The 17,534-nt window shown below is 32.7% G+C and overlaps 1 protein-coding gene across 1 annotated transcript; it reads left to right on the forward strand.

The window, feature by feature from the left end:
- The first annotated feature begins 15,987 nt into the window (after nt 1-15,987).
- LOC118751777 lies at nt 15,988-17,437 on the forward strand. The gene is made up of 3 exons (XM_036486597.1): nt 15,988-16,224; nt 16,769-17,266; nt 17,367-17,437. The coding sequence occupies exons 2-3, from the start codon at nt 16,802-16,804 to the stop codon at nt 17,427-17,429; spliced, it is 528 nt and encodes a 175-aa protein (XP_036342490.1). The 5' UTR covers nt 15,988-16,224; nt 16,769-16,801; the 3' UTR covers nt 17,430-17,437.
- The last annotated feature ends 97 nt before the right edge of the window (nt 17,438-17,534 follow it).

The raw sequence follows: 17,534 nt of genomic DNA on the forward strand, positions 1-17,534 counted from the left end.
TTGCTAGGAAAGTCATTCCTCTTCCATCGTGATGGTAGTTAATGCATGGATCTACTTTGGAACGCTGCAGTCCTAGTTTCTGCAGTGCGCTGTTCAGCTTCATGCTCAATACTAGACTGGATTGCTTTAAGCGATATATTGCTTTTTTAAGCTTCAGAACCTGATCCTTACTACCTATCTCAATCCCTTCTGGCTTCTCTGCGTAAATATCTTCATTTAGCTCACCTTGCAGTCACTGCATCCATCTGGTGAATTTCCAACTCATGTCTAGTGGCTAACGCGATGGGATATCTTAAAGAAGAATATCGGACTACAGGTGAATATGTTTCATTGTAATCGATTCCCTTTTTCTGTGGGAATCCTTTCATTACCAGACGTGCTTTACACCGCACTTTTCCTTCTTGCTCCTTCTTAAGCTTAAATACCCATTTAGTTTTAACTATGTTTACCCCTCTGGGCTTATCAATGCACACCCAGGTATCATTTTCCAATAACGAATCTATTTCGTTTTTCATAGCTTCTACCCACTGATTGTTATCCTCTCTTGACATTGCGTCTTCTAAGCTTATAGGATCAACAGTTTGTACTAATCCACTATATACGATATTTTCCTTCTTGGCTAATCGCTCACTTCTACGCAATGATGGTATTACGTATTCAGCTTGAAGTATCTCCTTATTACCTAAAATTGGCATTTGTGTCTCGGTAGTTACTGGATTAAAACTTTCTTCGCTAACTTATGTGACCCTCTGACGATCTCCTTCCTCTGCATATACTTCATCACTATCCCCCACTTCATGGGCATTTCCTGATAGAGATGGACATGACTCAAATAAACTATGTTCATCTACATTTTCATACTGACTCCCTACTAGGGGTTTTGTGTCCCTGACTAGGGGTTTTGTGTTCCTTCAGACGTGGGGCAAATTGGTTTAAACAGATATAGGGGCCATCTAGTTGGTACAGGGTGCAACACACAATGTGTGCCTTCTAGCAGGTGTGAGCAAAACACACACAGCCTTCGCGTCATCCAACCACACACAGCCTTCGCGTCAGCAAACCTCCACAGAGTCGTCGTCGTTGCCCAGGGGGGTGACCGAGGGTACCTAGATGGCGCAGCATGCTCACAACCGCTAGATGGTGCGGTAGCTCTACCTACTTCCACCGATCAAGTTTAGGTGGAAATTAAAATGTGTGTGCGTTGTGCTCACAACCGCTGGGGTGGGGTGGGTATTACATGATCGTGAGGGTTAAGCGGTTGTGAGATGTGGTTTGTATAATATTAGTATTGGGGTTATACTTTCATTTTTCTCAAGTACGATTTTTTTTTTTATACTTTGATTTTTATTTATCTAGATTAAAAATGGTGTTATATAAATTAAATTTTTTTAGAAATAGTGTTATATAAATTAAATATTTTTTCAGCGGTTTTATATCGTTGATAGAAAATGGTACATGCACATGTGTTTACATCTGTTATATCACCGTTTGTCGCCCACATACAATCCACTTTATGTAAACCGTATATTGAATATTTGAAGGGGTAGGTTGTGTCATACGGCCGAAATTCACAAATCATATCCTTGAAAAATTCTGTGTTCTTTGTCCAAGAAACATTGGTATTTAATAACCATATTTTTTAATTTGATTGCTAACATTGTTTGATCGGTTTCCTTTAACAACTTTTCGATTACTAATTAACAAATAACCAAATATATTTACTGTTACTTTTTTACTTTAGTTACAAATTACATTTTTTTGAAAATTTCTACATCATGATTTCTTATTGTAACTATTGCATACTTAGATTGAGTAAACTTAGCATTATACCATTTTACTATATCTTCCGTAAACATAGCGTAGTACTGAAATGTATCATAAACGTTTAATTTAAACTCAAAGCATATATCAGTAATTGCTTCATCTTCAACGGTGTAATTATCTTCTAAGTACTGAACCAAGTCTGTTGATAGACATTCTTCTATGGAATCGAAAAATAGATCATCCAAGTGCCACATCTTCCTCCAGTTTATTTCATTTTCAGATTCATCCTCAGTTTTTGACAATAGATCGATTTTTTTATAGATCGAATCAAATTTTAAGGTCTTCATTGTAATATTTTCATCACAATTCAAGTACACTGCCATTTATGCAAACAACACATTTAACTTCTGCTATTTATACTAAGTTTTTATCTTAACCGGATATGAATAATATTAACCCCGATTCACATACATGCGGTATAGCGCCAGACAGCGCTGCATGCTAGCAGCGCAAAACACATGGAAACCCGTATATTATTTAATAGAGAAAACAAACCTTATCAACACTGGATGTGGTGTAATAGGAAAAAGCAAACGTTATGTAAACCATCCGCATATAAAAGGGCAGAGATTTTAAAAATATTATATAAAACACGTGCAACAATGAGTGAACAACAAGTTATAGTTATAGATATGCAAGGATTTTTTATTAACAACAAATTCTTTACAAAGGAGCTGAGCATTGTTGGATCTGATTTGGAAATTAAACCCTTTTATTATAAACTCACCTTGTGGATATTTGAATTTATCGTTGAAGGATCGAATCACAGTCAACTGGCTATATAACAATCATCATGGATTAGAGTGGAAAGATGGTGAATCTTCATTCAAAGATGTTAAAAGATATTTAAATCAATGTCCTAAAGGGAAGGAAGATAAGACAAATGTCTATGTAAAAGGATTAGTAAAAATTAAATGGATACAAGATATACTTAAAAAAGATATTAATACATTTAATTTAGATGATTTGAATTGTCCAAATATAGAAAATTTGTGTAAAGCTAATATGGGTGATAACAATGAAATTAGTCTTTGTGGCTATCATAAGATGAAAAAAGTTCTACCAAATTATTGTAAATGTTCAGAAAAAAGTGTTATTTTATTAAAAAAATGTATAACCAATTATATGAAATAAGAAAACATAAACTAAAATGTAATTCTTTTTATTTCATAATATACAGGTTTCCGTTTTCTATTGACCCCATCCAGTATAGATAAGCTTTGGTTTTTTCCATTAAATAATGTATGAGTTTCAACATTTGCTTTTTTATTTCACCACATATGGTGTAGATAAAGTATGGTTTTTCTAATAAATAATATGCGGATCTCGTTCTTTATTATTTTATCGAGGTTAATATTAGTCATATCCGTTTTTAGATAAAAAAAAAAATAGTATAAAAGTTAGTGAGGGATCGGTAACTTTTTCAGTTCAAAATATTCAACATTAGAAATAAATATGGTTAAAGTACAACAAAACCTATAATGGATACTGTTCTATTAAACATTAATTCGATTCAGGCGAAAAATACTCACTTAAAACCAATACTTTCGTCAACGGACTTCCCCATTGATATACCAATGAAAATTTTAAAGATGGAGAAGAAAAATACAAAATTTGGAGAAAAAATATATATGGAGCTGGAGAACAATGTGGTGTTTTTACCGGAAAAATATAATGAGCTGAGTGTAGAGGATCTTACTGCACTATCCACCGGAGCATATAATGTTACTAAAAAACTGTATTCAAAATTTAATTATAATTTTATTTTTAATAAAAATATGTAAAATTAAAATAACAAACTTTTATTTTTTCGTGTATTATAATAAAAGCAGATGGATACTTGTAGAATCGCTTTAGTTGTATTTAAAATTTGAAGAAGAACATTATAACTACAACTAAAAAATAAAAAAAATGTATTATGTATTAATGTAGTATGAAATATGTGAGAAGGAGTTCGGGTGTATTAGCACATTGAAGCGACATGTCAGATTGCAACATAATTGTAATTACTTTAAATGTGATTTATGTGACCTTAAATTTAATCTGGTGAATAAACTAATTAAACATAAACGATTTGAACATCAATCAAATACTGAAACAATAGAAGCCTATACTTATTGTGTTGCTTGTGGAGAATGTGTTTTATCATCGAAATGGAACTTTCATTTGCGTACTAAGGTACATAAACAAAAATCGATAAAAGAAACAAATATAAATTCAAATATAAAATGTATAAACTCAGTTTTCGATGGTCGTATTACAACATATGTATGTATTTGAAAATTCTAATAAAAATGATTTAATACCGATGAACTTTTTTAATTTAATTGAAAATCAATTTTATAAAATAATAACAGACGCTCTCGAAGAACATAAAAGTCTTAAAATTAATTGTGAACTTTTCGGTAAATACATGTTGTTAAAAGAAGAAGTACAGTGTTTATTGATCACACAAACAAAAATGCGTATAATACTACAGAATATGGAAAAAGAAGACATTTTAAACACTTTCAAAGAAGAATGTGAAATTTTATTAAAAAAATGAGTGAGTTTCAAGAAAGAGATAGTGGTTGGACCTTATCAGAAATTTCTTACTTAGAAGTTAATATAAATGTATATAAGCCTATTTCCGGATCAAAATATATATCATTACTAATGTGACCAACCGTTCCTCTTTCGGAAGTACAGTACTTCTTTTTTCGCTCTTGTACTTCGTACTTCGAAATATAGGCAAATCTACTTCTTTGCGATATTTTGTACTTCTTGAGGGAGATTTTGTAACCAGTTAGCGACAATTTTGGGATCGCTATCGCATTTTTTGACGCACGATATAAATGGTTTTGCGTCAAAAAGTGCGAAAGCGATTCGAAAATAGTCGCTAACTGGTTACAGAATCTCCCCCATATCCTGTTAAAACCATTAAAGTCGTCGGGGACCGATGGCATCATACCTGCACAGCTGCAAACGGCTCTGAAGGTGTCGTGGAATTGGTTGGATTCTATTTATGCGAACTGCGTAAGGACCGGGTACATCCCCATGGCTTGGGGGTAGTCAGTGTTGCGTTCATCCCGAAGGCCAAAAAAGGTTCTCATATTTCCCCTAGGGATTTTAGGCCTATCAGCATCTTCGTTTTTGATAAAAACGCGATTCCTCGTGACTGTCTTTCAAGAGCTCAATATGCTTATTGCAAGAAAAGGTCGGTGAATACCGCCATGCACACATTGGTAAAGTGAACAATGTTACTCGAAAGGCAACAGTCAAGTATATTCATAATCTTGGAGTAGAAACCAACCTAATAAGCTTACTTCGTGACAGAACCGTCGCGGCGGAGTGGGAGGGCATCTGCACTAAGGGCAGAGTCAATATGAGCACTCCAGAAAGTGGTGCTCCCTCTCCCCTGCTCGGGATTGCGGTTGTAAACAACCTTCTAGAGGAACTGGAAAAATTGGGCTGTCGGGTGATCGCCTATGTAGATGATGTGGAACTTTTGGCTAAGGGACGGTTTATATTCACCCTTTTTAATCTGGCTCAATGTTACCTGTACTAGGCGGCTGTCGTTGAAGCCTAACATTGAGGAAAGGGTAGGAAAAGTGTCAGTTGCCTTGTACTGCTGTAGGGGAGATATCAGTAAGAGGTGGGGTCTCTCGCCCAAATTAATTCATTAGCTCTAGGAAACCAGATTATTGTTTCAAGGAGCCCTTGTCTGGTGGAACTCACTAGAGAAGGCTACACTTGTAAAACAGGAATTAACGGAGCATTAGGAACCACACCTACACTGGCGCTTAACATACATATGTTGAGCACGGCGCCTGCGGATATTGCAGACTGAATTGTCGCAGCGCGAACTGCTATTAGGCTAAGGGAAACCGGGTTCTTTTGTGAAATAAAAAAAGGAAAAGAAGACGTTTCTCTGCTGCAAATGTTTTTATAGGGCACTTTAAAACACGTTTTCTCTCAAGGGTTAGTGATGGGGGTTCTGATAGGCCATTGCGCGATTGGTGTTCATGCAGTGAGACTAGGAATTTAGACTGTCCAACCTTCGCGAGGCTAAGATGGTAGCATTTTGGCTCGCACTTCTGAACAAACACTGAGCTCGATCGTAATGCACATAAATGCTATTCATATAAAATCAACAATATAAACGAAGAAATTATCATTCTACAAAATGACATTGTGCTTAATTTTAAAGATTTAAATTTTCCAATGTCAGTAGACGAAATTAAAATCTTCGAAAACAATAATTCACAAATAAGCATAAACGTGTACGGTCTAGACGCAGACAGAGATATTATCATAGAACCATATTATCATTCTGAAGAAGAAAAATTTCATCATATCAATCTTCTACTATTGGAACACATTTCAAATTTTCACTATGTCTGGATAAAACACATTTCAAGGTAACATAAAAAATGATTTAAGTAAAAAAATTGTTTTTTAAATAAAAAATGTTTTTTCTATAATTATAGATTACTGAAAAGTCAATTGACACGACACCGAAATCGAGTGTATATATGTATGTAACATATGTCTATCATATTTTCACAACAAAGATGCGTTAACACATCATCGAGAGGAGTGTAATCAAATTATAACCGAACTACCTTCAGAAAATGAAAAGGTATTAAAATTCAAGAATTTTAAAAATCAATTTATCAATCATTTTAGAACCTATATATATAGATAATAATTGTATACAAAATATAAAATCGGTTCAGAAGCATATTCCATATGCGTATAGTTATTATCAGGGAATGGATTTTATGGAAATTGCCTTTTTTTTCTGCTAAAGAGATAGAGTATATTCGATTAAGAATGTCCACGATTTAGCTTTCTCTGATTCCATATATATACATTTGATGTTGCCTTTTTTAAGTTATTTGCCTTTTTTTGCCTTTTTTAAGATATTTGCCTTTTTTTGCCTTTTCTACCTTTAAAAAAGTGATTATAGCATTTACAATTTTTTTTTTAAGATTAAAAAATATACTCATGCCCATGCGGTTTATAGAAGCGCAGGGACCTCTTGCCAAACTGGTGTTGGAAAAATTAAAAGCCGTTTTCTCAGCTAACGTAGGCTTAGAGACAATAAGGGGTGTGGATAAAATTGTAAAGGGCGAGGAAAACGCCCTTATTCCTGATAATATGAACGTTTCAAACGTTCCATATTTAAATTGGGCTCCACTTGTATCACCTTACGTCGAGCGCACATTTAGTACATTCAAGGCTTTTCTTCGCGAAAATCGAATGAAAATGCTGCCAGAAAACTTCAAAATGCATCTTGTGGTTCAATGTTACTACAACTATACAGATTAAAGTTTTATGAGTTAAAAACTCTAAAGGATAAAATAGTCAAAGATTCAAAGTACAAATTTTTCATATAATGAAACTAGTTCATAGTTTTTCTCTTTTTACTTGTAATATAAACATATAAAAAAATATATTTTTTGATTGTTCTTCGTATTTTCTGTCTTTTTTTAGTGCCTTATTTTGCTTTTTTTGCAATACCTTTTTTTTGCCTTTTCCTGCCCTTTTCGCTATTTTATTTTGCCTTTTTTACAATACCTAGTGCCTTTTCCTGCCTTTTTCGCTATTTTATTTTGCCTTTTCCAGCCTATTTCGTTACTTTATTTTGCCTTTTTTATAGGTTTTTAGGTCCTAAAAATCCGTTCCCTGGGTATTATATTAAGTGCTTTTATGGTTCAAATTTAGATAATTTTCGTATATAAAGTGGGGAAGATTGTACAAAAGATTTTTTTAACAATTTAGTTAATGATGTCTTTAATATTTATAAAAATTAATTAAGTGTAGTAATACCAATGAAAAGTTTAACACCTGCTCAAGAAAAGCAACAGAATGAAAGCACATGTTGTCATATTTGTAAAGAATGTTTAAGTTTTGATAATAGAGTAGCCGATCATTGTCATTTAACTGGTGAATATAGAGGACGGTGACAGGTAATAAGATCAACGGAAATAAGGTCAATTGACTTTATTTCCCACCCTGGTGCGAAATAAAGTCAACTGACATTATTACCTTTTTAAAAACGAAATGAAATCCATTGACATTATTTCCCTTTCAAACATTAAATTTGTTTAGCTTCGCGGCGGCCCGCGTCAGCGCGCCACACCGCGCGCACCACGTCACGCTACGCCGGTCAATTGACTTTATTTCCATTGACCTTATTACCTGTCACCATAGACGACCAGCACACAATGAGTGTAATTTAAAATATCAAATCGTAAAATTTGTAACAATATTCTTTCATCATCTTTCCGCATACGATTGTCATTTGTTTATAAAGGTACTTTCATCTGTTGATGGTGATATAAATATCATTCTAAAAAAAAGCTAAAAAAAGAGCTACATATTTCCATATCAACGAAAATTTATATTAATGATAAAGAGAAAATTCAACTTCGTTTTTATACCCGAGCGCACTTGTGCACAAGGGTATATTAATTTTGTTCACATAACGGTTGTTTGTAACAGCCAAAACGAATCGAGATAGATATAGACAAATGTATACATAAATGATCAGGATGAAAAAAGAAATCGATTAAGCCATGTCTGTCTGTCCGTCCGTCTGTCCGTCTGTCCGTCTGTCCGTCTGTCCGTCTGTCCGTCTGTCCGTCTGTCCGTCTGTCCGTGTACACGATAACTCGAGCAAAAATTGAGATATCTCAACGAAATTTGGTATGTAGGTTTCCCTTCATCCAAGGTAGGTTGGTATTGAAAATGGGCGAAATCGGACTTTAACCACGCCCACTTCCCATATAACGGTAATTTCCAGAAATACGAAAACTGCGATATTTTAGTAACTACTGAAGATAATTCACTCAAAATTGATATTTACAATAATTTTTAGACGAAAAATAAGAATATTGTAAATTTTAGGAAAATGGGCGTAGCCACGCCCACTTATGGTTACATGTGTATATCTTGGTAACCGCTGCACCAATTTCTTCCAAACTTGGTACAGTTGTTGGCCTTCGCATAACATACCAAATGGCCGAAAATTTTTAAAATCGCTCAATAACCACGCCTACTTCCCATATAACGGTAATTTTCAGAAATACGAAAACTGCGATATTTTAGTAACTACTGGAGATTATTCACTCAAAATTGATATTTATAATAAGTTTTAGACGAAAAATAAGAATATTACAAAATTTTGGCAAATGGGCGTAGCCACGCCCACTTATGGTTACATGTGTATATCTTGGTAACCGCTACACCAATTTCTTCCAAACTTGGCACAGTTGTTGGTCCTGGTACAACATAACAAATGGCCGAAAATTTCTAAAATCGGACAATAACCACGCCCACATCCCATATAACGGTAATTTCGAGAAATACAAAATCTTCGATAAATCAGTAAATATTGAAGCTAATTTATTCAAAATTGATGATTGCAACAATTCTTTACCAAGAAATACGTTTATGACAAAATTTTGGAAAATGGGCGTAGCACCGCCCACTTGTGATATGTATCTCGCTAGCCGTTCTAGCAATTTGTACCAAGCTCGGTATGGTTATTGTGCTTGCCACATAAAAGCAAACCGTTGAAAATTGTTGAAATCGGACTAACATTGAGGCCGCTTTTCATATAACGGTAAATTTCAAAAATGCTTGAAATTTCAATATTTCGAAATTTAAGGACGCTAATTTACTTAAAATGTATACACCCCGGCTTATCATGTAGCGGTAGCTTTCGGAAAGGTGGAAAACATATATTTAATACTTGCGCCGGGTATTTAATGTTCGGCTCCGCCCGAACTTAGACATTCTTACTTGTTTAGATTCGTTTAGGTTTATGCCATCGAGCTTACAAAGTCTTGCAGATAATTTATTTGAAACAATGAATTTAATTTGATGAGACGTAAAGGTGTATTTCCATATGATTATATTAGCTCAGTAGATCGATTAAAAGAAACACAACTACCAAATATTTCATTTTTCTATAACAAATTAACTGATGAAGCAGGTAAACAGATTGACCATGAACATGCTCAAAAAGTTTGGAAGTAATTTAACTGTAATAGCTTATTAGATTACTTGTTATTATATTTAAAAGTAGATGTGTTATTACTTTGTGATGTATTTGAAAATTTTAGAAAAGTTTGTAAATCAATTCACAACTTAGATCCATGTCAGTATTATACTACTCCAGGTTTATCGTGGGATGCAATGTTGAAATTAACAAACATTAATTTAGAGTTGTTAACCGACCTTAATATGCACAATTTTATAAAGAAGGGTATTAGAGGGGGTATTGTGCAATGTAGTAAACGACATTCAATAGCAAATAATAAATATTTGAGTGATTTTGATTGTAATAAAGAATCAAATTATCTTGTATATTTAGATGTTAATAATTTATATGGTTACGCAATGTCACAATATTTACCTTATTCAAATTTTGAATGGGTTGAGGATATTGAAAATTTCCATTTAAATAATGTACAAGATGATTCATTAATTGGTTATATATTAGAAGTAGATTTAGAATATCCAACAAGTCTACACAATTATCATAATGATTTTCCATTTTGCTCAGAAAATAAAAAAAAAAAACGAAAATATGAAACAGGTGAAACTAGTAACCGATTTAACACACAAAGAAAAATATATTATACATTATAGGAATCTTCAACAGTGTCTGAGTCATGGCTTGATTTTGGCTAAATACATAGAATACTGAAATTTAATCAATCGGATTGGATGAAAAAGTATCTATATATTAATACGCTAACATAGATTTCAAAACCAAGAACACCGTTGGAAAGGCATTTTTCCGTAGATGAGCAGTGTTTTTATGGTTTCGCGATTGGTTGAAAATTACGGCCAAACCATCGTTTAAACATTTTCGTATTTGTGTATAGATGTTGCTGCAACATGTTCAATTTAATATGTTTCTCGTGTTGTTTCACTTCACATTAGAAATTAAGCTTTGAAATAAAGATAAATATGAAGATGAAGAAATAAATGATATCGATGAAGTCAAAAAAAAGAAGGCAAAAGTGAAGATAAAGACGAAAATGGAAACAATGACAGATACATAAGAGTTAGGGTAACTGAAAGGGTAAGAACATTTCTTGAATTTATGAAGTGAAACTTCTTTAGCGGCAGTTGGTTGGTTGGGAGTAAATTGTCAAATTCAAGGGGAATAATGCACATGGAAATGGTTCTCAGCGGTTTAGCGGTTTGAGAATAAAAACAAAAACAAAGATGCCTCGAGATACAGGCAAAAACGAAGATCAAGGTAAAGTTAAACACTTTGAGGTAAAGATGAAGAGGAATATGCAAAAATTAAGATAAATATGAAGAAAAGAATGAAGATGAAGATCGATATTCTTATCGATATAAAACTCGATATTATACATATTTTTATCGATATAACAATCGATATTGCTATCGATAAAATAATCGATATTATTATTGATACTGTTATTGATTAAATAACCGATATTGTAATCGACATAATAATCGATATAATAATCGGTATTGTTATCGACACAATAATGGATATTGTTATCGGTATAATAATCGATTAAATAATTGATTTTGTTATCGATTTAGTAATTTATATTGTTATCGATATGTACAATAATCGATACCTATGTTTGTTATATTTATCGATCGATTTTGCAATCGTATTTTTCTATATGTTAATGGATATTGTTAACGGTATTTTTATCGACACAGTTATGAACAGGGTTATCGATATAATAATCGGAACATGGAATGTGATCACATGGCATCACATCACATTATATCACATGATATGAAGAGACATCACATGATTCACATAATATTACATCACATAATATGATATCACATCACACGATATCACGTGACATGACATCATAGGATATGGCATCACATTATGTGCCATGACATCACAAGACTTGGCATCACATGATGTGACATCGTATGACATGACATGACATTACATGACGTGGCATCACATGATATGACATCATATGGCATGACATCATATGACATGACATCAGAGGATAGGACAACACATGACATGATATCCAATCACATCACATAAAATCACGTCACATCTTATCACGTCATCGCACCTCATCTCATCTACGTGAATAGAAAAATAAAAGGATATAACCAAAGATGTGAAAGATAAAAACAAAGATGAAGACCAATCCAAAATTTCCGTATTTGTGTATGGTTGTTTTTGTAACCTGTTAAATTTAAGCTGTTTCACATTTTGTTTTACTTCGTATTTGAAATTAAACTTTGAAATAAAGATAAATATGAAGATAAAGAAACAAGTGATAACGATGAAGACAAAAACAGGCAAAAGTGAAGATAAAGACGAAAATTGAGATAAAGGCGAAAATGGAGACAATGAGAAATAAATAAGAATTAGGTTAACAGAGTTGAAATTTTCCGATAGGAATCGAAATAAAATCAGCCATAAAGGATACTGAAATTTATCCAATCATCGAAGTTTATAATTATCGAAATTTATCCATGCTTATTAAGTTATCGCAATATATCGAATTATTCAAACTGATCAATGTTTACTGAGTTGTCGAAATTTATAGACACAGAAACTTAGATGTCCAAATTTACGGATAGTTGTCGAGCTATAAAAACGTGTGGGATTAACGAAATTTGTCAAGTTAAAGAAATGTATCAAGTTATCGGTATTTATTGAATTATCATTATTTATAGACTTAACGAAATTTATCGAGGTGTCGTAATGCACGGAGTTCTTTCAACTTACAGAGTTATCGATAATTATTGATCTACTGAAATTGGTTGGCTCAACGAAGCGAAGTTTATGGAATTTTCAAAATATATCGATTTATCGAAATTTCAAGGTTATATAAGCTTATCAATTTATCACTGCTTATCGAATTTAGTCGTCTTAACAGAGTGTAACGAGTTATCAAAATGTTTAGATAGTTTTCGAAAAATGTGGAGATGTCAAAAGTAAAAATTTATAAAGGTATCCAAAGTTTTTACATTTTTGAGTTATTGCAATTTATCGAGCCATCGAATTTCACAGTGATCGAAATTGGTCGAGTTAACGAATTTTGTTGAGTTATCGAATTTTAGTGTTCTTGAAATTCATCGAACTATCGATATGTATCAAATCATTGAAATTTATCGATAAACTTTAATGTATCGGGTCAATTCCAAGTCCTGCCGAAGTCCTCCAAAGACCTTCTCAGATAAAAAAAAATTGATTTACGTTTTAGCAGAAGATTTTCCGGTTGTCTAATTTGTACCGTATAAGTTTTGCTACGTGTTAAGTTAGAAAACCTCTCCAAGACTTCTAAAACTAGAAAAACTGTCGAATTTCGACAGTAACTGGCACTCTAGTATTGATTTAAATAATCATCATCGGACATTGGCGAAAAATGAATTTGAACGAAATTTTTTCAAACTATTAAATAATGCAGTCTATGGTAAGACAATGGAAAGTGTTGATAAGAGAAAAGACATTAAAATAGTTACCGAGTGGGACAATAACGGAAGGAATGGAAGGAGATTAGGTGCACGCCCATTAATAGCCAAATTTAATTTTCATAGTTCACTAAAATTTTCTGAAAATATGATTGCTATTGAAATGAAAAAAGCTCGTGTTGTCTACAACAAACCTATATATAATGGTTTTTGTGGCTTAGAAATATCAAAATGGCAGATGTATCGTTTCCACTATGATTATATAAAACCAAAATATACCACAAATGTTATGACATTAAAACAAATGATTTTTATGAAGATATTCGTGCTGATATTAGCTTATACTTTGATACTTCAAAATATTCAAACTCAAATATTTTTAATTTACCATTGTTAAATAAACAGGTTTTGGGTATGATGAAGGATGAAGTAAACAGTAAAATTATAAAAGAATTTGTTGGTTTAAGAGCAAAAATGTACTCCATTAAAATTGACCAAGAAGATAAGGAAATTAGAAAAGTGAAAGGTGTTAAACATTCATGTGTAAAAAAGCTTTCTGTTGACGGTTTTAGATTATGTTTATTGAATAAGAAAAAATATGAAGATAAAATGTATGTTTTTCGATCAAAATGTCATGAAATTTATACACAACATATGAAAAAGTTAGTATTAAGTAATTTAGATGATAGGAGAATTGTAAAAGAAAATGGCGTATGCATGGGGTCATTACAAAATAAACAAAAACAATTAATAAAATTGAACAAAACAGCTTTATTTATTTTAAAGAGTATTTTTGATACAAAAATTTTAAACATAAGTGACCACAATTGTAAGTATTAAATTTTTGTTTTCGTATATAATAATATTCTATAGATGTTTTTAGGTAACTAACAATTTCAAGTGGTGGTTGTAAATTTCCGAAACTATCAAAATATTCCTTATAATTATGTTTCTTACAGTACGCTACCCAATGAGTTCCAATACCGTTTGCGTCATCTAAATTAACGATACCATATTCTTGATCTAATGGATTTTTAGGTAAAGAATTACGCATGAAAAATCCTCTGAAATATTTCAATTGTTTACCATATTTGGTTAAATCAATGTCTGTTAATGGTCGATTGGGTAGATGACTTAAAAGTTTTTTGATTGTAATGCTTGAGGACCGTAAAAGAGCCCATATCCTTTTTTGTATGGTTTAAGGAATAAACCTTTACCCATAGCAATTGATTCCATATATCTGTTGTGTCGTTTAGACTCTGCCAGGTCTTCTTTTCCTGGTTTAATATCCCTTATTGTTTTATAAATATTTGATCCGGTAGTTCCAAGAGCAGCTAATGCTGTTATAATGGGAATTAATGGAAGAAATCCTCCAATTTTAGGTAGTGGAATAATTCTTGGTATAGAAATTTTTGATTTTTTCCTTTTTAAGCCTGCATGTATAGCGCTTTGAGCAATTTTCACAGCACTTTCGATATCTTTAGGTTTTTCACTTTTCAAAAGGTTTTTAGTTTTGTTAATAACTTCTTTAAATAATTTTTTTACACTTGTTTCTCTCTTCTTCTTTCCTTGTTTTTTCTTTTTTAATTTCTTCGATTTACTTTTGATTTCAGGTATTCCTAACCCAAAATTTACTTTTGTCTTCATCGCGTTTGTTACAAACCAAGCGGCTGTGCGCTCTTTTAAATCACTGTCTTTAGATGTTACTCGTTGCCAGACCCTTTCAGCTAAAATTTTATCAGCTTGATGTCTTTTGTTTAATTCTTTTGACTGTGAATATGCAATGTCATGTTCTCTGCAAGCTGCATCCAATTGATTTATTCCTTTGTATCCCCTTGCTAAACGTTTAGCTAATTTTGTTCCTGGTCCACAAAACTGATAGCCTGGTATATGTACTTCAATTGGTAATTTATTTATTAAGTGGTTTACAAAACCACCTCCAGTTTTATACTGTTTTCGAAAATTTTTTTCAATATATTTTATAGACATTTTAAATTAAATTTTTTTTTAATATATATTTATGTATACACTTGGTCGAATTTAAAATCCAAACACCTAACTTTGTTATAAATGATTGATTATATAGTGAACAGCTTTTAGTTAACAAAATGCGTTTGATAAAGCAACCAATAACAATTGAAGTGAAAAATGTTGATAAAGTCTATATGAGTAGCGAAAAACATAGAACTAAACATAGTTCTCTTTTACCAAATTCAATACGTGCTTTAATCGTAGGGCCATCAAATTGTGGTAAAACTAACGTAATGCTCAGTTTAATAGAAAGTCCGAATGGACTTTCTTTTAAAAATATTTATATTTATTCAAAATCATTATATCAACCGAAATATTGTTATCTAAAGAAATTGATTGCACCAATTAACAGGCTAACCTAATATTCGCGGCTTGCGTTTTGGTACGCATGCCGTCGAATTTGTTTTTTTGCGTCACCCGAAATTGACTTGCATGCGTTTGCATTTGATTTCATTGAGCGAAACGTCAAATCAAAATGTCACGCAGAACAAAAATTGGAAATTGAGTTAGCTTCATACGCAGGCCGTTCAATTTCGGTTGATCTCATACAAGTTGCATGTGCATGAGAAATTTTTGACAATAAATTGGCGGCGTGCGTGAATATTAGGTTAGCCTGTAAGGGAATAAACCTATATATGTTTACAGAAAATGAAAAAGTTTTAAGACCAGACACAGTGGTCTTGAAACAATGATAGGTATGACTAAAATGCCAACCAAAACTGCTTGCATACCTGTTTTGGAAGGCACCCATACACCATTATGCAGTTGGAATTAAAATCATATCTGCTCCTATGCCTAAAATATTGTCAAATGAAAATTTGGAAAAAATTTAACTGCAATTGTTAGTATTTCTTGTTGAACAGAGTATTCTAAAGTTATCGTTTTGTATATTAGTGTAAAAAAAAACAGATAGTATTTTTCTCGATGATAATTGGGGTGTTCACAGTTCGTTCCAAATTGTGTCTGAAAATGTAGACGTCTACATTTTGAGACATCTTTAGCATCAAACTGTGAGCACCCCTTTCTAGCAGTCGTCGCAAAATCGTCTCAAAACTTTGCTGGTGTTGCCAGACATTTCTTCTTTGCGTGCTTTTTTATATGTCGCCTTTCGATTTTGTTTCTGAAAAATTGTTATTATTTAACTTAATTACCAATTCCTAATATTTGTTATTTCTTTGCATTGATTTGTTTCTTTTCATCAGAAATTGCGCTCAAATTAAATGCAAATACAGAAAACGTGCCCAATAAATAAAAAAAAATGCGATTAGTATTGCCATAATGCAACCCTGCTGCGAGGTTGCAAAATGTAGACGCGTAAAAAACATACCTTTGAGTGTGACAAAATGTAGACGGCGTCGTTTTCCAATTTTGTATGGGAAACAACAACACCACAGATTTTACGGTTAGAAAACGTCTTAAAATGTAGACGTCTACATTTTGAGACACTATTTGGAACGAACTGTGAACACCCCAAATATTTCTGGTGTAAGCTATTTGATTGCACATCATGTCTTCTATAAGTCATCCGCAACATAAGTGTAATCACGAAGAGAACAGATTTAAAGTGTGCGCGCCTTGTGGGAGAAAGATTAAATTCGGATCGTCAAAACCTTCAGAATTTAATATAACCGGAAAATTGGTGTGTCTTATTAAAAAATACGTTAGTGAAAATTTTAGATTGACCAATTCGAAGTTCCCATTAGGCATTTGTGGTACATGTCGTAGGGTTCTCTGTGACCGAGATATGGATATACCAAATGCAACGCGGCCTCTTCCAAACATGCCTAACTATGAAGATTCGACAAAAGAAACAAGAACAAGTTCATGCTCTTGTTATATCTGGCTCACTGCTCGGGCAACCAGCCATCCAAAAGTTATACAAGGGAGAGCACATACCTTAAATGTATTGAGTGAAAAAAACTCCACCAATGGGTTGACTGCTTTGTCAGTTGGGTCAGAATTAAAAAATCATGTAAGTAAACTCGCTAAAGCCTTCCGAAGCACAGAAATGTCGGAAACATTAAAAATTCACGTGCTTCTAAATCATTTGGAACATTGTCTGCATTTTTTAGGCAACGACAGCTTCGGAATGTGGTCGGAGCAAGCTGAAGAATCCATTCATGGCGTATTTTTAAGATTTTGGCTAAATTATAAAGTTAATTCGATTGACGACCCTAAATATATAATCAATTAAAAAAAAAACTGTCGTTGAATTTTCATCAAAACACATATGAATTTAT

This window comes from Rhagoletis pomonella, unplaced genomic scaffold (genome assembly GCF_013731165.1).
Source record: "Rhagoletis pomonella isolate Grant_MI unplaced genomic scaffold, Rhpom_1.0 Rhpom_scaffold_00001, whole genome shotgun sequence".
Lineage (NCBI taxonomy): Eukaryota > Metazoa > Arthropoda > Insecta > Diptera > Tephritidae > Rhagoletis > Rhagoletis pomonella.

What these genes read in the sequence shown, in the direction of transcription:
- LOC118751777 (XM_036486597.1), top strand. Translation starts at nt 16,802, where the DNA reads ATGTCTTCTATAAGTCATCCGCAACATAAGTGTAATCACGAAGAGAAC. An exon ending in GGTCAGAATTAAAAAATCAT is followed by an intron (nt 17,267 to 17,366) that starts GTAAGTAAACTC and finishes TGCATTTTTTAG; the next exon opens with GCAACGACAGCTTCGGAATG.